Source organism: Chelonoidis abingdonii, chromosome 11, assembly GCF_003597395.2.
Source record: "Chelonoidis abingdonii isolate Lonesome George chromosome 11, CheloAbing_2.0, whole genome shotgun sequence".
Lineage (NCBI taxonomy): Eukaryota > Metazoa > Chordata > Testudines > Testudinidae > Chelonoidis > Chelonoidis abingdonii.
Window position 1 is genome coordinate 43,699,176 of NC_133779.1, and position 24,635 is coordinate 43,723,810.

Genomic DNA, 24,635 nt, shown 5'->3' on the forward strand with positions numbered 1-24,635 from the left:
TGGGGCAGAGGCTCAGGGTGTGGGGGGATGAGGGCTCTGGCTGGGGCAGAGGATTAGGGTGCAGGGGGATGAGGGCTCTGGCTGGGGCAGAGGGATGAGGGTTGGGGCTGAGGATGAGGGTTTGGGGCGTTGGAGAGGCTCAGGGCTAAGGCAGAAGAGCAGGGTAAGGGCAGCCTGCCTTGGCATTAGCGGATGGCAGGTGCTAGGACCCTGAGGCAGCAGACAGTAGTTCTGCCGGGAGCCAATCTGCGAGCAGGCAGGGACGTGGGGGAGGGGTGGAAGGTGGAGGTCGGGACCCGCTCCAGGCAGGGACGCGGCGGGGAGAGACCTACGGGGGCTGGGGCCCGATCCAGGCAGGGCTGGGAGAGAGACCCATCTCCAAATATTGCTGGAGCAGGGCACCCGGCCCTGAATATTTCTGGAGCCCGGGCACCTCGAGCCCATATAACTCACCGCCTATGATTACTGCTAAAGCTTTAATTTTCTATTTCCATGTGCAGCAAGTCCTTTTCATTCTCGCTTTTGCTGGGAAAATAATAGAGATTTTGTTCTTTAAAATGCGTTGTCTTGGCATCTTACTGATTCTAAGGTCGTGTTTATACTGGGAGGTTTTTGTAAATTATGTTTATGTGCACTAATATTGCAGAATAACTGTTCCAAAAGAATCGTGTCCACACAGCCAGCTCTCACCTATTTCCCTCCAAATGAGTACAGCCTTACTGACTTTTTCAGATTAAGTGCTCTGTATTCTAGACAAGTATCCTATGGTGCTTTGTTAGGTTCTGTGCAGTGTGAGACTTTTCTCATGTGTCACGGTGGGAATGTGGGATATCTGTAGGAAGCCATTGGAATTCTGGGAATTTGGCTCAAACTTGCAAATTCCCATGATTCATCCCCTGGTTTATCTCATGATTCATCTGGCTTTTGTGAGCCTGTTCCATTTTCAGACTGGGCTAGGGATCTGTGCTGCATGCTGTAGGCCTGACAGTCACAGAGGCTGTTGTGCATGTGTTTGAGATCACACTGCTGGATGTCTTTTGCTTTGTAGGCAAGCCACCATACTGCTGAGCAGTTTGGGTGAAGGAAAAGGAAACTGAGTAGCTACTTGTGAATGAACTCTTCCTGGAGCAGCTCAATGCAGTGCTATTTCTGATCTGCAAAGACTAATAGTGACTGGTGGGAAAGGATAGTGATGCAGGCCTGGGGTGACAAGCATCTGCAAAAGAAGTTCAGGCCATCTACCTAGAGATCTTCACAGCAACATGAAAGCTTTTCTCCCCATGGAGAAGCATGGTTATTGCCATCTGGAAGCTCACCCACTCTGATTGCTCCTCATCAGTAGCTAAGCAATTTGGTGTTGGTAGGTCAGGTCGACTGTTGGGCTGTTGTCATGCACGCATGTGCTTCTGTGAAGGAGGTGTTGAAGCACTGAGTAATAATATTTGGCCATGTGCAGGAGTTTATCAGTTTGGACACTTAAGTTGCCTGAATTGTATTGGGGCTGTTGATGGGATCTATGTGTCTATTCCTTAACCTCTCCACAAGGCCTCTGTGTTTATAAACAGAAAGGGCTATTTCTCCAGGGTATTCCAAGGTCTCGTTGATCATAGTGGTTGGTTCACCAGTATTAATGTGGTGTGATCTGGAAAGGTCCCTGGTGCTAGAATCTTTAGAAACTCACGCCTCTTTTCCTTTATGAAAAATTGAACTTTTGCTTCCAAGACCACTATGGATAATGATGGTTTTGTGATTTCCCCCTCTCATTCTGAGAAACCCAGCTTACCTGGTTTATAAAGGCTTTTATTAGGCACCTGGGCAGGAGAAAGAACCTGTTAAACTATACCTGAGTACCTGCAGAATGACAGTGGAGTATATGTTTGGAAGGCTGAAATAAAGTTGGTGCTGTCTAATAATTAAGATGGAGGCTGCAGAGCAATATCTGCTTCATGTAATAACTGCATACTGTATTTTTCAGAAAGAAGGGAGATAGCCTCAGTGGTGTGGGGGGAGTCAGAGGTGCAAAGACTGTCAAAGCAAAGCGAACAGCCAGAGAGGCTTTCCCTCTTCAAACTGCAGCCAGTCACCAGGGTTAAGGGTGCTTTGTGCTTCTAAATTGAAGGTAGGAACTGAAATATTTTAATCACACTATGTGGCCAGGGTTCATTGTTTTGAGAGTGTGGATTTGGTCTTTTGTAGTTGCATAGTGTGACAGTTTGCTAAAAGTTGATCTTGTGTTTGAGGTTTGAAAAATTTTATTAAACCTTGAGCTTTTGTCAAGCAAAACTTTAACAAACATGAAATAATGGAAAAAAAAAAAAGAAATTTAATAAGTCTGTCCCAATTTGTAACCCTGGTAACAAACAATAATACAGTGCAAATTTAAGCTCAATAAAATATGTTGAGTTTTGAAAAAATGCTCATTTTTAAACTCTGCAGATACATGGACAGCCTGCCTGTAAGTGCAGAGTAAACATGATTGTACAGGATTTCTGGGTGCTCTTTCCCTTCATATGTGGAATGGTGAGAGCAGAAGCCATTGTTTGTAGTTGTGGGGATGAAGGTGGGTTCCCAAAATTCAGTGTTTTCACTCTCCTGGGATGTGGTGTGTGGAGGAAAGTGCTGATGGAATTCTGGGACGTGCAGGTGCTGCTCTCAGGAAGCATTTTGTCCACAGGCTGCAGGATATGTCTGGGATGTGACTGTAGTGTTGGGTGGGAACATGGCACTCTAAGGGTCTCCAGCAAAACTGCTTTGTCATCAGTTCAAGGACCTGGTTTTGCAATCCTAGAGGTTTCCTAGAGTTTGCGTCATCATCTCAATGGTCTTCTAGTGATTTCTCTGGCCTCCTTCTCTGCAATGAAAACTCCTCTCCTGTCCTCTGTCTTCTTGGTCTTGTTCTGGACTCTGGCTGCAGTTCACCCCACATTTCCTGCTTTATATTTCTTTTCTTGCCCTGGAGATTGGCCACGTGATCCGCAGTAGATAATAGTCCAGTCTGTTAGGGTCACATGGCTTCAGGTGCAAGAGCTAGGGGAACTGAAAACAGAACAAGTAGTTATTGTACTAATTCCAGTTTTCATGTCACCAATGATAAAATGTTGCTTTTTCCTCTCTTTTAGAATGCCATTTCCGTAGTCTTTTGCCAGTCTGGAGTGACTCTGAAGATGATAAGATGTTTTTGTTTGCCTTTAATTCAGCTTTATTGCGTCTCCAACATGCACCAAATGCAGTGCAAAATGAAGAGTTCTGCAGTGGTTGTTCAGAACTTACAGGGTCAACATAACTGGAAGGCTGACTTGCCTTATCTCTGTTCTGTCCCACTTTGGGGAAATGTATCTCATAAAATGCTAAGACAGCTGAAATCTCAGGGCATTGCACAAATGGTAAACCAATGTCTTTTTTTTTTGTTTTTATTGCCTTATTTTTACTGCATCTAGTGTTTCAGTGAACATGGTTACATTATAGTGTTCCTTTATTTAAATGCTACTTGACTAGGGGGAGGGCTAGGGCATAGTGACTGAGGAATCTGGAATGGGAAAGGAGACCATCTTGGTATAGGGAGGGGGGGAGGCCCAATGGGCTATTAATATCTATGGGCACCAAACAGTCATGGAACTAAGCTTCCCCAGTGCAGATGCTGTTTAAAATCCCGGGGGGTATTTCCAAGCTAGCAGGCCCAGAGAGGCTCCTAGATCCCATCTGCCCACAAAGGCAGCGTCTAGCAGGCATCCACAACAAAAAATTATTCAACCCTTCTATACAGTTAGTAAATCTGGTGCTATATTAACTCGCAGAAGTCCCCTCCCCAGGTCTATCAGACTGGATGTCCACCTGGCATTCAGGAGCTGCATGGTCATTTAACTCTGCCTCAGACTTTTGTGTGAGGAAGTGATCTTGGCTTTCAGAGGAGCTTCCTTCCTTCTCCGACTTAGAGTCCTGGTCAACATTGGACAGTGCCAAAAGAGATGACAATGCAGACACATGACAAATGAGATTTGGTGGTGGCCTCACAGCAAAAATCTGATCAAGATGCAATAACAGTAGAAAATGCACAGGTAAACAGACAGATCAGGCTGGCATCATGCAGTACAGTATGAGATAACAGTGAGACGACTGCCAAGTCAATGTGAAATAGATGCATCCACACAAATCCACCTTTTGCACTATCTGATTCCTTAGTTAACTTAATCCACCTATGTTGTCTTAGTAAAAAACTGGACATTTAAATAGAAAGAAGAATTGTATCATGTGGACAATAGGCATTTTAACTAAAAAACCATCAGTTAGTGTGAAACACCCCTCCTCCTCCTAAACACTAAATTACATGCCTTAATTTTGATAAATGGCCTGGCAGAGAGAGTCAGCTAAAGGTGTGAAGTCACTGCACATAATGTACATTTAATCCCTGTGGATGCTTTCATTCAGGACTAAAGCGGTCTACATTTCCTGTAACTTAGTCCTCCTAAGGTTACATTGCTCTTGAATTAAAACATCTACCTGGAGACGGAGGTAAACATAATAAGTTATACACATTGACTGCATGACTTTAGTTGATTCACCTTTCCTGATTGTCCCCCATGTAAACCACTCCTTAGAGGTATTGTTAGCACTAGATGTAGAACTGACAAAAATCGCAACTGCTTCCATTGACATATATTTCCCAATATCACTCATGGGATTGGTACTAGTGGGAGAGCCATCACAAGCATTGATGTATTTGATTGCACCAATTACAAAAGGACAGCAAAAGAAAAATGGAGTATGGATCACACATATATAATGCTAGAGATTCCCTTTCTAATTTATTATTTATTTATAAAACAGTTCTTTCAGAGTTCTGATTGGGTTCTAAAGGTTCCAAACCAGGCAGTTACAATTAGACACTGAGAAGCAGAGGGCCTAATCATAGAATCGTAGGACTGGAAGGGGCCTCGAGAGGTCTTCTAGTCCAGTCCCCTGCACTCAAGGCAGGACTAAGTATTATCTAGACCATCCCTGACAGGTGTTTGTCTAGCCTACTCTTAAAAATCTCCAATGACAGAGATTCTACAGCCTCCTTAGGTAATTTATTCCAGTGCTTAACTACTGTGAGAGTTAAGAAGCTTTTCTAATGTCCATCCTAAACCGCCTTTGCTGCAATTTAAGCCCGTTGCTTCTTGTCCTATTTTCAGAGGTTAATGAGAACAATTTTCCTCCCTCTTCATTGTAATAACCTTTTATGTACTTGTGTTCCCACTCAGTCTTCTCTTCTGCAGACTGAAAACATTGGTTTTGTTTAGTTCCCTCATGGGTCATGTTTTCTAGAATTTTAATAATTTTTGTTCTTCTCTGGACTTTCTCCAATTTGTCCACATGTTTCCTGAAATGTGGTTCCCAGAATGGGACACAATATTTCAGTTGAGGCCTAATCAGCGCAGAGTAGAGCAGAAGAATTACTTCTTGTGTCTTGCTTACAACACACCTGCTAATACATGTTTGCTTTTTTGTGTGTGTGTGCAACAGTGTTGACTGGTATTTAGCTTGTGTTCCACTATGACCCCTAGATCTCTTTTCACAGTATTCTTTCCTAGGCAGTCATTTCCCATTTGGTATGTGTGCAACTGATTGTTGCTTCCTAAATGGAATACTTTGCATTTGTCCTTATTGAATTTCATCCTATTTACTTCAGACCATTTCTCCAGTTTGTCCAGATCATTTTTAATTTTAATCCTGTTCTCCAAAGCACTTGCAACCCGTCCCAGCTTGATATCGTCTGAAAACTTTATGCTGTTATCTAAATCATCGTACTTTATGCTATTATCTAATCATTGATGAAAATATTAAACAGAACCAGATCCAGAATTGATCCCTGAGGGCCCCCATTTAATATGCCCTTCTAGCTTGACTGTGAACCACTGATAACTACTCTCTGGGAATGGTTTTCCAATCAATTATGCACCCACCTTATAGTAGCTCCATCTAGGCTGTACTTCCCTAGTTTGTTTATGAGAAAGTCACGCAAGACAGTATCAGAAGCATTACTAAATTCAAGATATACCACATAACAAGACTACCCTGTCCTTGGCCTTCCTCTTGCTTTTAATATATTTGTAGAATGTTTTCTTGTCTCTAGCTAATTTAATCTCATTTTGTGCCTTGGCCTTTCTAATTTTTTCTCTACATACTTGTGTTATTTGTTTATATTCATCCTTTGTAATTTGACCTAATTTCCACTTTTTGTAGGACTCTTTTTTGTTTCAGATTATTGAAGATCTCTTGGTTAAGCCAGGGTGTGTGTGTGTGTGTGTGTCTCTCTCTCTCTCTCTCTCTCTTGTTATACTTCCTATCTTCCTACGCATTGGAATAGTTTGCTCTTGTGCTCTTAAGAATGTCTCTTGGAAAAACTGCCAACTCTCTTGAAATGTTTTTTCTCTTAGCCTTGCTTCCCATAGGATCTTACCTGCAAACTCAGGGAGTTTGCTAAAGTCTGCCTTTTTGAAATCCATTATCTTTATTGTGCTGATTTCCCTCCTACCATTTCTTAGAATCTTGAACTCAGTCATTTCATGATCACTTTCACCCAAGCTGCCTTCCACTTCTATATTCTTAACCAGTTCCTTCCTATTTTGCAAAATAAAATCTAGAGCAGCCTGACCTAGTAGTTTTTTCCACCTTCTGAAATAAAAAATTGTCTCTAGTGCATTCCAGGAACTTGTTGGATAATCTTTGCCCTGCTGTGTTCTTTTCCCAGCAGATCTCTGGATAGTTGAAGTCCCCCATAACCACCAAGTCCTGTGTTTTGGATGATTTTGTTAGTTTTTTGTGTGTGTGTTGTGGTTTTTTTTTTTTTTTTTTTTTAAAAGCCTCATCCATCTCTTGTTCCTGATTAGATGGTCTGTAGTAGACCCCTATCATGACATCACCCTTGTTTTTTACCCCTTTTATCATCGCCTAGAAACTTTCCACAGGTCTCTCCTAGTTCGATTTCAATGTCAGTCCAAGGTATAAACTTCTGTTGCTTTTAGTTTCAAGTATGAGTTAGAAATAAGAATGGCCATACTGGGTTAGATCAATAGTTCACTTAGCCCTGTATCCTTTCTCTGATGATGGCCACTGCCAGATGCTTCAGAGGGAGCGAACAAACCAGGGCAATTATTGAATGATCCATCCCTGGTCATCCAATCCCAGCTTCTGCCAATCAGGTTGACTGACTGCCAAAAGCTGGGACTGGATGACCAGGGATGGTCTGCAGCTCAAGTTAGGGCCAGGTTGCTCATTTCAATGTGTGAAATTTAAGCATCTACAAAGTGTGAGGGGGTTGAGTTATATTTGCATGAGGAACTCTAAGGCTTTCCTGACTATTGTGCTTTTCAAAACTCAACTACAATATTGCATTAATTTTTTTATTCATGATAGTTTTCCTAATATATTTGAATAATTCTTTCTTCCTCTATTTGTTGACATCAGGCATAAAGACTTCATGCAGGAAAAGAGAGTAGAATTTATAATTATTTTTCAACTATAGCACAAAATACCGTAATAGTTCAAAAATGCTAGTTGTCTTACAGAAAAGCACTGTTTGTTTATTTTTAGCTTCAAATCTAAAATAGGAACTATGCATTTGGCCAAACCAGCAGAGTCAGATTCAAGGTCATACATATATGCTGAATGTTTGTTTCTTTTCTTGAAACAGAAATCCAAGTTATGCACATTTAAAGTCTTAACAAGAGTGTTCTAATACGCTGAATTTTTCGAGTTACTAGATTCAATTTGGCACAGTTCCTTACTCAAGATAAAACCCTTCTCAATTTCAATTTCTCAATTTAATCCCTTTTTAGTATGCTAATAGTTCTTCATCCCATTTTTACACTCCATCCCCTGTTTACACACTCTGTAGACTTATCTCCATCTTCTACTGTGGCCATTGTCGTTTAGATTCAGAGCTCTAACTATGCATAGTTCAACTTCTTTATAGTTTACTTTTCAACCTCCTGGCCATTCTAGTTATCTTTTCTGAGCTTCCTTGCTGAAGTCCCTCCCATTTGTCAATTTAATGAAGTGTACAGAACTAAACAAAATATTCCAGGTGTGGTTACTAAAGTGTTGTACGCAGAAGGATTGTTACCTATCTCCCATGGTGTCATATGGACACAGCTGAAAATTGAAGAGTATTTGGATTTTTCTGATTAGAGGCATTAGCTTGCTGTTAACAGGTATTTCTTTAAATTCCTTTGGATTATTTCTCCCTTTCACTGGTGTCTGCAACTCCTATGAATGCAATGAATAAGATCAGACCTAACAGATCCCTGTAGTTTTTCACAGGACACTGTTATTTATAATAGTTATTTAGGGATCCTCCAGACAGTTTAGAATCCACATAACATTGTCCTTAATCAACATGCAAGTATCAATAGAAATATCTATAAATGACTGGACATTATTAAATGAATATCAGACAATGGATGTTATATTCAGATTGTAATTAAGCTTTTGATTTAATGTCTCTCAAAGTTGTAATCAGATTCAAATTTGCTTGGACAGGAACAAACTGGCTAAAATCCTTCTGTTCAAGGAGTAGTTGATTTAAGATACTAGTTATGACAGCATTCATCAGTTTACATGTTGTGAGTGGTTTTATTTTGACGCAGCACACAAAGGGGCATCAACAGCACAGCAAGTGTATCTCTGGATCTGTTTTTGCTGCCTCAGGTTGAGTGTTTGCGCGTTCATTATAGTCACTGCTGTCCAGGAAATAAATAACCACTGAAGTAATATGAGTGCTACAGGTGGGATTTATATTATTTTTTTTATTTTGTCTGCATGCCACTTTATTTGAACTTTCTTCCAGTTTTGTTATGTGACCCGTCACTTACATTTTAACTAACAACTGGATAGGTTTTGGTTTTTAAAGAAGCAATCTGAGTACAATGAAACTAATTCTCCTAAAAGTATCCTAGTGAGAATTACAGGGCTCTGCTAAAATCTGACCAGACATGTTATAAAAGAACCAATTAAAAGAAGGACATTAGTTATGTCATTAATCATGGAAAAGAAAAAAAGCAGAGAATGTACAGGTATCAAGGTAGCTTGTTTTTATTTAATTCAGTTTTTACAGAAAAAGATTGAAAGACTAGTACTAGGAATTACTCAGAGACTGGTATTAAAGGCAGAATCTTAGTGCACCAAGGCAAAGCCAAAAGAGGAAATGCATTTACAAAGAGGTCATATCATTGAGAGCGTGGTCAAGCTCCTCACTGATAGCTTTGTACTTCAGCTTCTGAGCATACAGCTCATCTACAGGTCCAAGGGCCCAAGGCAAGATGTTCAACAAGAAATGTAGTGTAACAGTCCACAGCAAGAGATGCATGGTAGAGAACATGGAGAACAGTTGGAATGCAGCAAGTGAGGATAAACGGTGGAAAATAAAGATGAGAAGAAAACATTCAAATATAAGGCAGAAGCTATGCACATATACTAACTGCCAAAATGTCAGGAGTTTCAATTTCTTATACAAAAAAAAATTTCAGTAGAGTTTTAGAAAAGATTTAGAAGCCAGATCTTCCTACTGGTCACAACTGAGTCAGATAACAAACCTTAAAATAAATTCTATTCCTATAAATAAAATGGCCCCTTGATTAGGTACAGTTGTTATACAGGGATGCAAATAGTTGGCAAAAAGTAGCTTTTAGTTTTCATCACTTCTTTTTTTGAAGGAAAAGGGGTGAGTAGAACTTTGGCAACTAAATGTCATGTCATCATTCCCCATTTTCTGGACAGCTCAACTGTTTTTTTGGTGCTGCTTCTAACCTGCTTGACTTTAGCTTTAATTTTTGCCCATTGCCAGATGTGACATATATTAAGCATATCAGAGCCGATGAACAAAGGTGAAGCAATCAGGAAATTTGAGCAATCTGCCTTTCAAACAGGGTTATCAGTTAAGTTCTCTCCTGCCTTCAGGGGACTTTTAAATGTAGATATAGAATTAAACTGAGAACTTTGGTTCTCATTCTGTTCTCAGGGCTTGGCTACACTTGCAAGTTGCAGTGCTGGTGAGGGGGTTACAGCGCTGCAACTTACTCAGTGTCCACACTTACAAAGCTCAGCCAGCGCTGCAACTCCCTGGCTGCAGCGCTGGCTGTACTCCTGGTCTGCTACGGGTGTAGCGAATCCAGCGCTGGTGATGCAGCGCTGCTCATCAGGTGTGGACACTCACCAGCGCTGTTATTGGCCTCCAGGGTATTAAGAGGTATCCCAGAATTCCTGTCTACAACAAACCGGAAGGTACTCCCCGGAGCTACCAAACACAGCTGCTCTTTGCTCCAGCGAGCGAGCGAGCCGAGCCGAGGCTTTGGAATGTTCACAGCTGTTTGCTTGAGGAGACAAACAGCACGGCGGGGGGGAGGGAGTCCGTCGGAGAAGCTGCTTATCTGGTCTGAAGCCTTTTACATTTAAGAGTGATTGAGAGAGGGGTGGGGGAAATGGCCAGAATTTGCAAGGCAGGGAGCTCACAGTGTCTGCCAGTGTCTGCCTCCAAAAATCCCTGTCCTCTCTCTGTCTCCCCGATTGCGCAGTGTCACAACTCACCCCCCCCCGCTCTTTTGAACTTGCAAGGCAGGGAGCTGTCACAGTGTCTGCTCCAAAAATCTCTCTGTCTCCCCGACGCTCCCTGTCACACTCCACCCCACCCCCCTCTTTTGAAAAGCACGTTGCAGCCACTTGAACGCTGGGATAGCTGCCCACAATGCACCACTCCCAACAGCGCTGCAAATGCTGCAAATTGGCCACACTGCAGCGCTGGTAGCTGTCAGTGTGGCCACACTGCAGCGCTGTTCAAGGTAATCACCAAAGCCTACTGACGTAGCTATAGATGGTGCAAAGTAATATGAAGTAAATGATTATTAGTTAAATTACCCTGACTTCAGTTAATTGAGATTCCATACATATCCATATTTTCACTAAGGCTGTCGATTAATCGCAGATTAAGTCACCGCAATTTTAACGTCAACAAAATGAATTGAAGTTATTCACAAGTTTAAATCCGCACTGTTAAACAACATAGAATACCAGTTTGAAATTTAATATTTGTGAATGTATTTTTTACGACATTTTCAAATATATGATTGATCAATTTACAACAGTAGAATACAAAGTGTATTAGTCTCTCAACGTTATAGATATTAAACTACTTTTTATTACAAATATATGGCAGTGTAAAAATGATAAACAAAAGAAATAGTACCTTTCAATATCACCTCATACCAAGTTACTGTAGTGCAATCTCTTTATCATGAAATGTAATTATATAATGGTAGATTTTTTTTTTGTTTACGTAACTCAAGAACAATGTAAAAACTTTAGAACCTACAAGTACCACTCATTCCTACTTCTTGTTTCAACCAATTGCCAAAGACATACAAGGTTGTTGGACATTTATTGGTAGATAAATGCTGCCCCGCTTCTTATTTATTAATGTAATGTCACCTCAAAGTGAGAACAGACATTCACATGGCACTTCTGTAGCCAGGATTGCAAGGTATTTACATGCCAGATCTGCTAAACATTCGTATGCCCCTTCATGCTTTGGCCAACATTCAGAGAACTTGCTTCCATGCTGATGAAACTTGTTAAAAAAATAATGCATTAATTAAATTTGTTACAGTTCTCCCCAAAGGAGTTCAGTATGTCTCCTGCTCTGTTTTACCTGCATTCTGCCATATATTTTGTATTCTAACAGTCTCAGATGATGACCCAGCATGTTGTTCATTTTAAGAACACTTTCACTGCAAATTTGACAAAACACAAAGAAGGTACCAGTGTGAGATTTCTAAAGATAGCTACAATGCTCAACCCAATATTTAAGAATCTGAAGTGCCTTCCAAAATCTGATCGGGATGGGGTGTTGAGCATGCTTTCAGAAGTCTTAAAAGAGCAACACTCTGATGCAGAAACTACAGAACCCAAACCACCAAAAAAGAAAATCAGCCTTCTGCTGCTGACATCTGACTCAGATGATGAAAACGAACGTTCGTTGATCTGCACTGCTTTGGATTATTATCAAGCAGAAGCCATTATCAGTATGGATGCATGTCCTCTGGAATGGTGGTTGAAGATGAAGGGACACATGAATCTTTAGCACATCTGGCACGTAAATATCTTGTGATACTGGCTACAACAGTGCCATGAGAATGCGTGTTCTCACTTCCAGGTGACATTGTAAACAAGAAGTGGGCAATATTATCTCCTGCAAATGTAAACAAAGTTGTTTGTCTGAGCGATTGGCTGAACAAGAAGTAGGCCTGAGTGGACTTGTATGTGCTAAAGTTTTACATTTTTATCTTTGAATGCAGTTATTTTTGTACATAATTCTACATTTGTAAGTTCAACTTTCATTATAAGAAGACTGCACTACAGTACTTGTATTAAGTGAATTAAAAATACTATTTTTGATTTTTACAGTGTGAATTTTTTATAATAAAAATAAATATAAAATATGCACTGTTCACTTTATATTCTGTGTTGTAATTGAAATACATATATTTGAAAATGTGGAAAACATCAATATTTATAGAAATAGTATTCTATTATTGTTTAACTGTGTGTTTAATCGTGATTATTTTTAAAAGCTTGACCGCACTAATTTTCACCTATAGTCATGGTTTCTGCTGCTTACATTGCTTTGCTATTACTTGTTGCATGTGATCTCTGGGAAGGAGTGGTGGCTATTCCATTCAGAAGAGATGCTAGCACAGCTTCTGGGATTGATACCCTGTCCTTTTGATTGGAATACAATCTCAATCATCCTGAAGTTTTTTGGATCTAGTTTTCTTTTGGACCCAACCATCTGTCTGCAGACGAGTGTGTGGACCTCACACCTCCAGATTAACTCTCACTGGGTATGGCTACACTTACAACTTCAAAGCGCTGCTGCGGCAGCGCTTTGAAGTGCGAGTGTGGTTGCAGCGGCAGCGCTGGGAGAGAGCTCTCCCAGCGCTGCACGTACTCCACATCCTCTACGGGTGTAGCTTGCAGTGCTGGGAGCCATGCTCCGAGCGCTGCGGCACTGTTTACACAGGCTTTACAGCGCTGTATCTTGCAGCGCTCAGGGGGGTGTTTTTTTCACACCCCTGAGCGCGAAAGTTGCAGCGCTGTAAAGCGCCAGTGTAGCCATGGCCACTATTTATCTACAGAGAGCTAAGTTTTTTTGAAGAATGTAGGTCCATCAATGACTATTAGCCAGGATGGTGTCCCTAGCCTCTGGGGGAAAACAGCATTGGCCACTGTCAGAAAATAGGATAGTGGGAAAGATGGACCTTTGGTCTGACACAGTATGGCCGTTCTTATGCTCTTATGTTCTTCAAGCAATTTACAGGAACAAAGCACGTTAATGAACAATATGTCTACATGTATGAATCTCATATGCATAGCTTTCAGTTTATAAGGGACAACTTATTTGGAACTCTTCCAAGAAAACTGATTTAGTCTAATGATAGTCCAACTGACTGGCTTAATCAGGACAAAGTGAACATAAATTCAGCTACATAGAAGCAGGGGACACATTCACCCCATGCCAAGGGATTAAATGGCGTTTAATAACATTCTACATATTCTTTACTTAAGTTCAGTAGAGCATTCTGTCCTATGAAGAATTCAGATATATTTTAAGTGTTCATTTCTTAATCAAGAGAATAGGCCATCCACAGATTCAGAGGATTCTATAGTACTACCAAATGGATGAATTTTTAGGGGAAAATACTGAGGGGAAAAAAGTAAATATCATAGCATAACTGTGTTTAATGGTCTAGCTACAGGTAATTATACTAATATAAAGATTTTCCCCATAATCTACAGAGAATACATAGTGCTAGAATTTATTGTTTCTCAGTTTGAAATTGATGGGACTTTGAAAAACAGTATAAATTTCAAAAGTAATTTCATACCTTCCAGATCATCAATAGTCTTTTCCAGTTTAGCAACCGTTCTTTCTGCAAACTCAGCACGTGTTTCAGCCTGGAAAAAGATTATGCAGAAAAAAATCTTAGATACTGAATGAGAAACAATCTCTGCTGAAATGCAAATTCATTGGGATGGATTGTCTCACCTCCTTGAGTTTGTCAGAGAGAAGCTTGATTTCTTCTTCATATTTATCCTCTTTTTCGGAGTACTGTGAAAACAGTGTGAACAATCTGTTAAGAAATTGGTAGGAAAACTAAACATCAGACAGTTTAACTTTTTTGTTAGGCTACTGTTAAGGAGCCATTGACTAATAACAGGGGGTAGCCTCCTGTCATTCTAAAATGCTTTTCCTTAACTATCATCTCATTTCCTGGATGCAACCATGTTGCTGTATTTTCTGAGGTTTCTTGTTTGCCCACTTTCTGAATAAAATTCTGAATGCCTTGTCTTTTGCTTAGGGGCTACATTCTTTGCCTTGGACTATGGCTCCACTTACATATAATAAAAAGTGGAGCTGTGTGCGTATGTATGTGTGTGTGTGTATACACGCACACTCCTTAAGAAACTCATGTCCTTGAAGTAATTCAAACCATCCCATCCCCCTGGAACAGGCTATTCTTCACTGAGTGACTTATTTTCAAACCCCTCATCAAAAGTCAGTTATTTGGACTAAAATTCTATCTTTAGTCTCTACTCAGTGTCTGCACCCATTCTGATACCCAGATACTTGAATTAAATTGTCAGAAGACAGAAGAAGTGTATGTAAAGTTGGTTACCATCCCCCAGTTTTGTTGTTCTTGTAAAACAGCCTACCAGCTGTATTGCCTTTGCTTTTCCTCTACACTTCATCCACCATCGCTCATCATTTTGACAAGTTATGTCTGAACTACGCTTGTGAGCTCCTCAGGGCAGGGATCATGTGAATTTCTGTACAGTTATATGTATACCTATCAAGCTATATATAATACAACTTCCAAAAGGTTCAGTAATGAGTGAGATATGTTCCTAGCCTGTTAGTCTTCTGTGCTGGAAAAACTTAGTAACTGATGCCAGCAAACAGATTCAAAAGTGTGGGTAATTTGGAGTTAAGACAGTACTACATGTGACTTCCCTGAACGTGTTTCATTCCCCAAAACTCAAGTATTGGATAGCCCAGAAATGCAAAGTTCACTCCAAAACCCCCTTACTAGGGTGTTAACTGTTAATAAATACACCCACACACCAAAATACATCAGCCTCCCTCCCCAAAAGTCCCCTCTTCCAACTACAAACAGTAGAAAAATGGGCAATGCACAGGTAAGATGACACTTCCCATACAATACCGTGCTCCATTCCCTCTTCAGTTGCTTGACTCCTGCTCCCCCAGCCATACAACTTTGTGAAATCATTCAGTATCAGTTAACATAGCCTCATAGTATTACTTAAATTGGTATGTCTTGTAACATACCATGGGTCTAATATGTTGATAGCACAAGGGACTAATTCCACACAATTGGATCTCCAGTCAGATTGTCCTAGGACCCCTACCAGAAACAAATGTACTGTTTTCTACAGAAGACTTTTTGGTATCAAATTCACCTTACACACCAATTCCTCCAGTAATTCCTTAGTTAATCAATACAAAAAGCATGACAAGTTTTCAGATTCCTCTATTTTTTGTGATTGCTGTAAACTTGTATCACCAACTCTTCATTCTCCTTGCTGAACCTTAAACATCCTGTGTTCTTAATCAGGAAGAACCAACCTTCTCAGACTGAGCCTCCAGGGACTTTAGGTTGTTAGTGACATTTTTTAGTTCTTCTTCAAGGTCGCTGCATTTTCTGCACAAAGACAAAGGTGATCAGATAAGGTCTTCATATATTATGCTGTTTGGTTTTCAAATGGGCTAAATGAGTAAAATGTGAGCCAACTTGTTAGATACACGTGGCATTCACAGTTTCCCAAAATATACTATGCAGACTGTATTTAGTAGATTTTTGTAGCAAAATATAGCTTGTTAGGAATTCAAGCAGAACAAATAAGCCTTTCATGAATCTTAGAGCTCCATGCTGTCCTCTGTGAACAGGTATCTTCTGTTAATTGTACCAGGAATTTAATTAGAACATAAGAATGGCAGTACTGGGTCAGCTCAATGGTCTATCTAGCCCAAGCGTGGGTAAACTTTTGACTCAGGCGCCACAGCTGGGTGGGGAAATTGTATGCATGGCCATGAATGTAGGGCTGGGGCAGGGGGTTGAGGTGTGGGAGGGAGTGTGGTCTGTGGGAGGGGGTGCAGTGTGCAGGAAGGGGCTCAGGACAAGGGGTTGGCATGCAGGAGGCATGCGGGGTGCAATGGGGGCTCAGGGCAGGGGGAGGGATAGCTCAGCGGTTTGAGCATTGGCCTGCTAAACCCAGGGTTGTGAGGTCAATCCTTCAGGGGGCCACTTTGAGATCTGGGGCAAAAATCAGTGCTTGGTCCTACTAATGAAGGCAGGGGGCTGGACTCAATGACCTTTCAAGGGCCCTTCCAGTTCTAGGAGATAGGTATATATCCATTTAAAAAAAAAAAAGTCTTTCCATTTCTAGTCTGATATTTCAAAATGATTTATGTATGTGCAGAACCATTGAACAGCCACTCACAGTTCTGACACCTCAGCACGTTCCTCGGCTCTCTCTAGTTCACCCTCCAAAATGACCAGTTTACGTGCAACCTGCAGAGAGAGGAGAATTATTTTTTCACTATTTGTTTTCCACAAAGGTCCACGTCTCTGCAAGTTTCTTTCTTCTCAGATAAAGGCTAGAAGCAAGACCAAGTCTGGAGATACGCAACATATGGACAACACATTACAGAGATTTGGCCCATGCTCTCTTGACACCCTCTAATCAGCTGCTAGGGAGAGTGAGCTCAATGCAGGATCCCTTCCCCAGAAGCAGAGAGACTTTCAGTGTTCCTAGCATTAGGCAGCGTAAGATGTAACAAGCTCATTTCATGTTAATTCTAAGGCTGTTAGGAACAGCATCTGTGTGGCCTTGCTGTGCACAAAAATATATTCCAAACTTGAACTACTACTTTATGGAAAGTATACAAATACACCTCTACCCTCATAGAATGCGACCCAATATAATACAAATTTGGATATAACGCGGTAAAGCAGTGGGGAGCCCCGGGCCCTTTAAAGCACCACCTGAGCCCTGCTGCTTTACCATATTATATCTGAATTCATGTGGAGCCCCAAGCCCTTTAAATCACCGCCCAAGCCTGGCTGCTGGAGCCCCAGAGCTTCAGCAGCTGGGCTCGGGTGGTGATTTAAAGGGCCAGAGGCTCCTGCCGCTCTGGGGAGCCCCAGGCCCTTTAAATCCCCGTCTGTGTCCCGCTGCCGGAGCTCCGGCGATGATTTAAAGGGCCCAGAGCTCCCTGCAGCAGCTGGAGCACTGGGCCCTTTAAATCACTGCCAGGGAAACCAGTGCAGTCTGGCATGGCACTGGCTCTTGCTGGTACACCAGACTGGGCCGAACCCAGTATAATGCGCTCTCACCTATAAGGCGGTGAGATTTTTTGGCTCCCGAGGACCACATTATATCGGGGTAGAGGTGCAGTATTAAACAGACTATAAGACTGTTTGAAGTTCTTCCAGATACTTTCTTTATCACTTTCTCACCAAAGCAAACAGCACCTGCTACTTTCTTGCAGCGCCATTTTTACCTCTTCATATTTGCGATCAGCCTCCTCAGCAATATGCTTAGCCTCTTTCAGCTGCATCTCCTGAATTTCCATTTTTTCTTCATCCTTCATTGCTCTGTTTTCAATAACCTTCATACCTCTATAGAAGGAAACAAAGTGGATTGTTCAGAGAGATGGGGTTACTACAAGCCAGTCAGCACATTTAGCCTAACAGGCCTGTTGTGAAGTTAATATTGAACTACTGTGACTTGGACCCAAGCCAATCTATCATGTTCTTACTGGCTAACAAAGTTGCTGATAATACTAGTTGGAATGAATCTCTACTTATCAGATTGTCTGAACTTAACAGTGCTTGCAGCTATAGAATGATGCAGGATTCTTCCTTAGCTTATTGTGCTTCTTCCATTTAGCAAGATCCCAATATACTTTTTAAGTAATTACATTTATTTGCTTTATATCATTAAAACATATTTGAGAGATACCAGTGGGAACTTTTCTTTTTAAAATCTTACTCAAGTTTGTAGTCCTTAGAATAATTAGGTAAAGAGGAAATAGCTAAAAACAAAATAGCTAAATACTTTTCTCTGTGGCTATACTCAGGACAAATATTAGTTCATTCAAGACAAACTACTGAGGCCAGGTTTTTGTTTAAATGCGGAGAAATTTTTTCTTAGCGCTCAAATCTGGAGCAGTTTGTAGACTATTAGAGTAAAATAATATCAAAGGCCAATGTAAAATTGGTTGGGTCCAACATTTCCTCTCCCAGCTCACGGCAAGTAATAAAGTTTCTGGACTGTAGCCTGCAGAGCCAGGGTGCTGTAACTACAGGGACTGGGGTGTGTGGCAGCACCCCCTAGCTTGAAGTGGTTTCTATCATATACAAGGCTTACAGTTTTGGTCAGTGGCTTTCAGCACCCCCATCATAAAAACTGTTCCAATGCCACTGCCACCAAGGCTCATAAGCATATAGAATTCAGAGCACAGCTTTGGTTCTAGAAACTGGAATACCTTTACAGATAGCAGATCCAGCCAAAAACACCAGGTTGAAGAAAAGCCCTTCTTCTGAAGTAAGTGTTCTGGTCTCAAACTCCCATACCCACTGCCTGAGATGCTTGGGTAAAGGATATATATCTGATCAGCGCACCCTCTGCCATAAATTTAATCAACAAGGCCCATAGGCATTGGAAGTCTCTTCTGTGGTCTATTGATGGGGGAGGCCTTTAGCATCTTAGGATAGATGTGGAGTCACAACAGATTATAGGCCCAAATGGTGGAATGTCCACACTACAAACAGCTACTAGAAGGGAGTGCATAACATTCTTTGACAATGGGATGCACAGCTATTTACTAGACAGCAGTATAATCTAGGATTTTATTTCTCTAGGAGGGAAATATGGGTTGGTAGTTAGAGCAAGGTACAGAGTCAGGACTCTGATTAGATGCTATTTCACTTGAGTGGATAGGCAAAAATATGTTAAGTATTTTTACAAACTACATAGTCAAACACAGATTTGGCATATTAATTATAAAACACATTGTGTCTAAGTGCATGAAAATTAAGTTCTGTTACCAAAGCTGCCAGCAGTGACTTGGTACAACATCACAGATCTTCACTTACCTCTTCTGCAAAATAGGGTGATTGATATGTATCTACTTCAAAAGGTATGTTTTTGAGGAGTTGCTCAATAATAAGACTGTAAATACACGGAATCATTGATCAGTGGAAGAGGTGAGACTAGAACGTGTGGTCTCTTGACTCCCTGTCCAATGCCCTTCTCCTTAGATCAAGTATTTTAAGGGGGGAAAGCAGAGCTCCAAATCGGAGCCGGCTCAAATGCTGTGCATATTGTATGCATACGATACAGAAAGTTCAGCAAGGTCTGGGAGCCTGTGCAGCTGGAATGTTTAGAAAATTAAGAGCAAGTATATAACAAGTTATATTGTGTACATGCAAATTATGATTTTTCTATATTTGTAGCTGCCAAATTTCAATATATTTCAAGGAGACGACAAAACACCTCTCCAATCTCAGGACTACTCTGCTGCCAACTTTAAAGTTTTTACTTTAGAGAGACATGAGTGTTAAAACCATCAGAACTGTTATTTAATATGATTTGTTCTGGCTGTTCTCATTCTTGGAAACGCTTGTCATTTTTTCTCAGACTTTCAATCTGAGGCAAGGACCAACCTGGAAACTTTCAGTCCAAATCCTAAGCAATTGTCCAAGTTATAGGCAGTTGAAAACAAAGTTCTAATAGAAAGATTTATGTAATTTAGACATTGAATAAGTATATATTATAGGTGGAGCAGTAACAAGCAGTATTAAAACGGCTAAGGGCTCAGTTCAACTCCCACTGAAGTCAGTCATTGACTTCAATGGAAGTTGAATCCAACTATAAAATAAATCGAGAGGCAAAGTTAAATAGTGTTTGGGGCTAACAATTGAGAATTCTTCTATTTTAATTATCTGACTGTATGAACTGTGTGTTAAGAGCTGCATCAGAATTCTTTGCAGCCTTAGCTTGAGATTTCCATGAGGGCTAGTGATGCATTCAATGGTATGTATTCTCTTGAATTGCACTCAGCAACCTTAGTTGTAACTTTATGCAGTTTTATGATTAATTTTTATTATAGTATCATAGGAGTGTGCATAGTGCTCAGGAGGCAAATAAAGATACAGTTTTTCCCAGTGGAGATAACAGGCTTTGATAAAGCAAAATGGGACACAAATTAGAATAGATCATGGTGGGAAAGAAGTAGGTTAGACAGCTGGAGAGGAACAGGACAAGAAAAAATACAGCCCTTGGGAAGTTTAGCTTCCCCAAAAGAGCAGCTGGGATGTGTACTGATATACTGCAAGTTTTTTGTCATTTTTTGGATGAAAAGGGAAATGTCTAGACGATGGGAAAAGCTCATTAACCAGTTACAGAGTCAGAGCAGTATCACTTTTATGATTGTGGCCCTTTATTCCTCACAATACTCGAAGTAGCAACTAAAAGAGTGAGTGGGAAATGGAACTTAAGTGCACCGAGTCTTTAAAACCTTCAAAGACTGTTAAAGTAGCCTACTACTGGGATCTTCTGATTTAAGACACTTCTCTGCATCGTTCCTTTTGGATGCCTACCTCTCGCTTTCATCTGCTGCCTTCTCTGCCTCCTCCAGTTTCTGCAGGGCTGTTGCCAGACGTTCTTGGGCACGATCCAGCTCCTCTTCCACCAGCTGGATACGCCGATTCAAAGCTGCCACTTCACCTTCTGCCTATGCAAAACAATCAAACAGCACTGGTTAAATAAAACCCAACTAGCTAGACACCAATAATTCAAAAAGGATCACCTCTGATTACTTCATTTTCACTATTTATATGCATGGATCTCTAGGAAGAGATGTTTTTTAGCTATATAACTATAGGAATTTCAAAATATAGACTGTTTTTATTAAAAATACCCCCACACCTTCTCTTCCTCATCATACAGAATTAACTATTAAAAATCTGTTTAACAAGAAAAACATTTTCAGCTAATTGTACTGTGGATATGGGAGGTTCTACATGTAGAAATCTGGTTGAAACTTTTTTCTTAATCTTCTAACTCGCAGATGGCTCAGTCCAGAAATTCCGCATTTGGCTTATTTTGTTGGTCTTGTCAAAGATCCTAACCCTAGCGTTGGATGGCTTACTAATGGAATTTAGTTAAATCAACTTCTGTGTACATTAGGAGCTCCACTGTCTATAAATCTCCCATAGTTCATAAATGGGGTTGGCCAGGGGATGGTCTGGGAGCCGCCAGGGGAAAATTACTCATCTGTGTGCATGCAGCACAGCAAGAAACTTTCAAAAAATAATTCCACTTTGTTTTCTACCACTTCTATGTAGCCCTCTGAGACTGGGTGGAGTGGGGGGGGGGGAAACAGGAAATAGGGAGACAATCTGGGGTCCATGGTGGAAACTGTAGAGGCTGGTCTGATGAACTCTTCTTGTTGTTAGGACTGTTATCATGTATGCAATTCTCGATTTTTTTTTTTTTTTTTAATTATTATTATTTTTTAAAATACGGAATTCCCATCACAGTGAAAAAATGTAGTAGGCATCTTGCAGTACTGAGTTATTTAAGATAGCCCAATCCTGCAAGAATTTTCAAAGGGACAGATCACTAATTCTGAGTCCTCACATCTCCCAGATGTCTCTTGTGACTTGCTGGAATCTTTCAGAAGGATTCTCCAATGGCATAAAGTTTCACTGGTGAAATTCACGGCAGATTAATGTGGTTTAGCTTTGATTAAATTGGGATGTGGAAAGTCAAATTTACAGTTTGTTTGGCCATTGAATCCAAAACTGTCATTCTAAAATTCCACTTTGTCTATGAAGAACAGTGTAAATGTATTTTTTAATTGTGAAACAGTTTGAATTAGTGCTCTTTAATCTATCCTCTGTTTAGGTTTGGTGAACAATACTGGACAATTTAGTGGTCTTGGGAGAAAAAGTTAACACAAAGTTTTGCTATAAAGTCAGACAATAAAATTTTTACCATAATCTAGAAGTATTTTATCGAAAAGCACATACGCTTCCTGCTATATGGATAGGTTTTTCTAAGCCACTTCTTTAATCATCTGGAAGGAAAAGACTATATTTAATTAAATATGTATATGTCTTGTTGGTGTAGGACAGTAGTCCCCAAACTTCTTACCTTGCATCCCCCTTTACCCTGTCTGTGCCTCTCCATAGGCTGGGAGTGAGGCCATGGCTCTGGGAGGGGAGGGGGACATGGATGGGGTAAGGTGGCCAAGGCTGGTGCTGGCAGCCAGGGCCCTAGGGATGGGGCTGGCAGCTAGGGCCAGAAGTGAAGCTGGGTGGTGCTCCCTCCCCATCCCCCTATGGTCTAGGCCAGTGGTCCCCAAGCTTTTCATCTGGCGCCGTAGCGGTGGTGGAGCATCTGCCGAAATGCCGCCGAATTTCTGCGGCATTTCAGCAGTGACGCCTCTCGATGACGTCACTTGTTGTCGGTGCTGAAATGCGCTCCACTGCCGGTCAGGATGCAGACACATTTAGATGCCTCTATGGTCGTCATGGCGCCCGCGGGCACCGCGTTGGGGACCCCGGTCTAGGCGGTATATTAGTATTGCCATTAGAGAGAAGCAGTTCTAGAATTTAAATCTCCAACTTCTTAGGATGGCAACTTATCCCATACTGGAGACATCTCATTCATGTAGAGTGGTTTCAGAGAGAGATAAATTAAATATTACAGGGTTGAATGTTTTAGTACCTAAAATCTTTCCTCACGCCAAATATGGATAGCCTGGGCCCAGCAATAATTAAGGGGCTCTGAAGGTGAAAACAGGAGACAAGGGAGGGTTTACCTAGCAGACATGGTTTGAAATTGAGCAATAAAACATCACGAAATACTTCCTAACAATTAGGTCTGTTGAAAGACTGTTGAATAGTCTGAGAAATAGTTAAAGCCCCACTACTGGAATAATTCACAACTAGACTAAACAAGGCACTGAAGAAATGTTGTAGACAGCAATCTCGCAATGCATACATCAAGAACAGATGATCAAATTAATCCCTCCTATATATACTGAGTAACAGGAACCATATTATATTAAAACACAAACTGTTTGGAGAAAAGCAAATAATAGCTATTGGCTGGTGGATTTTTGTATGACAGGTGCTAGGGTGACTCCTATTTTCCTAGTGCAGTTTGGTCATTCGATTTTTCTAATCTCAAGTCAGTCAGCATTTCATTTGTTCTCTTCTTAAGTACTATTTACTGAATGTGCAGATTGCATACAAAAGCCACTGATATCTTAGAAAAGACATCTCTAGCAATCCAGCACTGGTAACCTCCTTCACCAGATGCTTTCATTTTAAGATGCAGTGTTAATGAAACAGGATTCCAATCTGTAACAAGCATCCCCCAAAGATAGGGTTGCCAACTGTCTAATCACACAAACCCAAACACTCTTGCCCTTCTCCCTGTTCCAAAGCCTCGCTCTTTCCCCAAGGCCTTGCCCCGTTCACTCCATCCCCCTCCCTCTGTCGCTTGCTGTCCCCCACCCTCACTCACTCTCACCAGGCTGGGGCAGGGGATTGGGGTGCAGGCTCTTGTCTGGGGCTGAAGGTTTGGAGTGTGGGAGGGGGCTCCGGGCAGAGCCTGGGACAGAGAGTTGGAGTGCAGGAGGAGGGTGTGAGGTGCAAGCTGTGGGAGAGAGTTTGTGTGCTGGAGGGGGCTTGGGGCTGAGGCAGGGGATTGGAGTGTGAGAGGGGATGAGGGGTGCGGGCTCTGGGAGGAAGTTTGGGTGCAGGGCGGGCTCTGGGCAGGGGGTTGGGGTGGGGGTGTGAGGTGCAGGCTCCTGTCAGGAGGTGCTTACCTGCCTACGCCCCACTGCGCCGCCAAACTTTTAGCACCTAAAATCTCCCAGTTTGGCGTCAGTAGCCTCCGTGAGATAGAGCCCGATTCTGGGAGACTCCCAGCAAAACCGGGAGGGTTGGCAATCATACCTGAAAACGGATATGTGACTACAAACAGGGGCTGCTAACAGGGAGTTTCGCAGGGAATTTGGAAGGGGAGTGGGAAGGGGGCAAGGGCCCCTTGCTGTTTTTTAAAACTATAAACTAAACTACATTCAAAACTTCTTGATTTAAACAAAACCCTTTCATTAACAAGAAGACCATGCATGCAGAAGCCCAGCAGTAGAGTGGGGGCTATCCAGTTTATTGCGCTGAGTGCAGCATGTATGATTACCTGCCCTGTGGGTGGGTGGTGTATGTGTGCATTTGGTGCAAGGAGCTCCTGGCCCTCAGAGACTGCATACGGGCTTTGGAGGCCAGGGTGGCGGAACTGGAGGAGCTAAGGGAGGCAGAGAGATATGTTGATGAGACTTTCTGGGACACTGTAGAATTGTCCCATCTCTGGTCAGACAGCCCCTGTGCTGTTGAGAAGGATGAAAGACCCAGGGAAGCAGAGCAGTCAACGGGAGCAGAGGGAAACCTTCCCATAGTTGGGACCCTCCTTCCAGATGGTGTTAGGGTATCCTCTCGCACTGA

General features: G+C 41.6%; 1 protein-coding gene and 1 long non-coding RNA gene across 5 annotated transcripts in view; one reads left to right on the forward strand and one right to left on the reverse strand.

Moving 5' to 3' along the window:
- Nucleotides 1–424: 424 nt before the first annotated feature.
- The window catches only part of LOC142047522 (uncharacterized), a 35,396-nt gene continuing 11,185 nt past the window's right edge, over nt 425–24,635 (forward strand). Inside the window, exons 1-2 of one of the 2 annotated variants that reach the window (XR_012656828.1) lie at nt 425–2,119; nt 3,120–3,180. This is a non-coding gene — a long non-coding RNA (uncharacterized LOC142047522). Of the gene's footprint in view, nt 2,120–3,119; nt 6,802–24,635 lie in introns of those variants that run through there. The other variant, XR_012656827.1, reaches the window with a different exon arrangement.
- The window catches only part of TPM4 (tropomyosin 4), a 37,172-nt gene continuing 14,666 nt past the window's right edge, over nt 2,130–24,635 (reverse strand). Inside the window, exons 3-10 of one of the 3 annotated variants that reach the window (XR_004373347.2) lie at nt 20,718–20,851; nt 17,615–17,732; nt 16,552–16,622; nt 15,677–15,752; nt 14,078–14,140; nt 13,917–13,986; nt 2,720–3,036; nt 2,130–2,428 (exon numbers count right to left, since the gene is read on the reverse strand). Coding sequence is in view for 2 of the 3 variants with exons in the window: in XM_032777538.2 (XP_032633429.1) it covers nt 9,191–9,273; nt 13,917–13,986; nt 14,078–14,140; nt 15,677–15,752; nt 16,552–16,622; nt 17,615–17,732; nt 20,718–20,851 (615 nt within the window). In the remaining variant the exon portion in view is untranslated. The other 2 variants (XM_032777539.2, XM_032777538.2) reach the window with 2 other exon arrangements.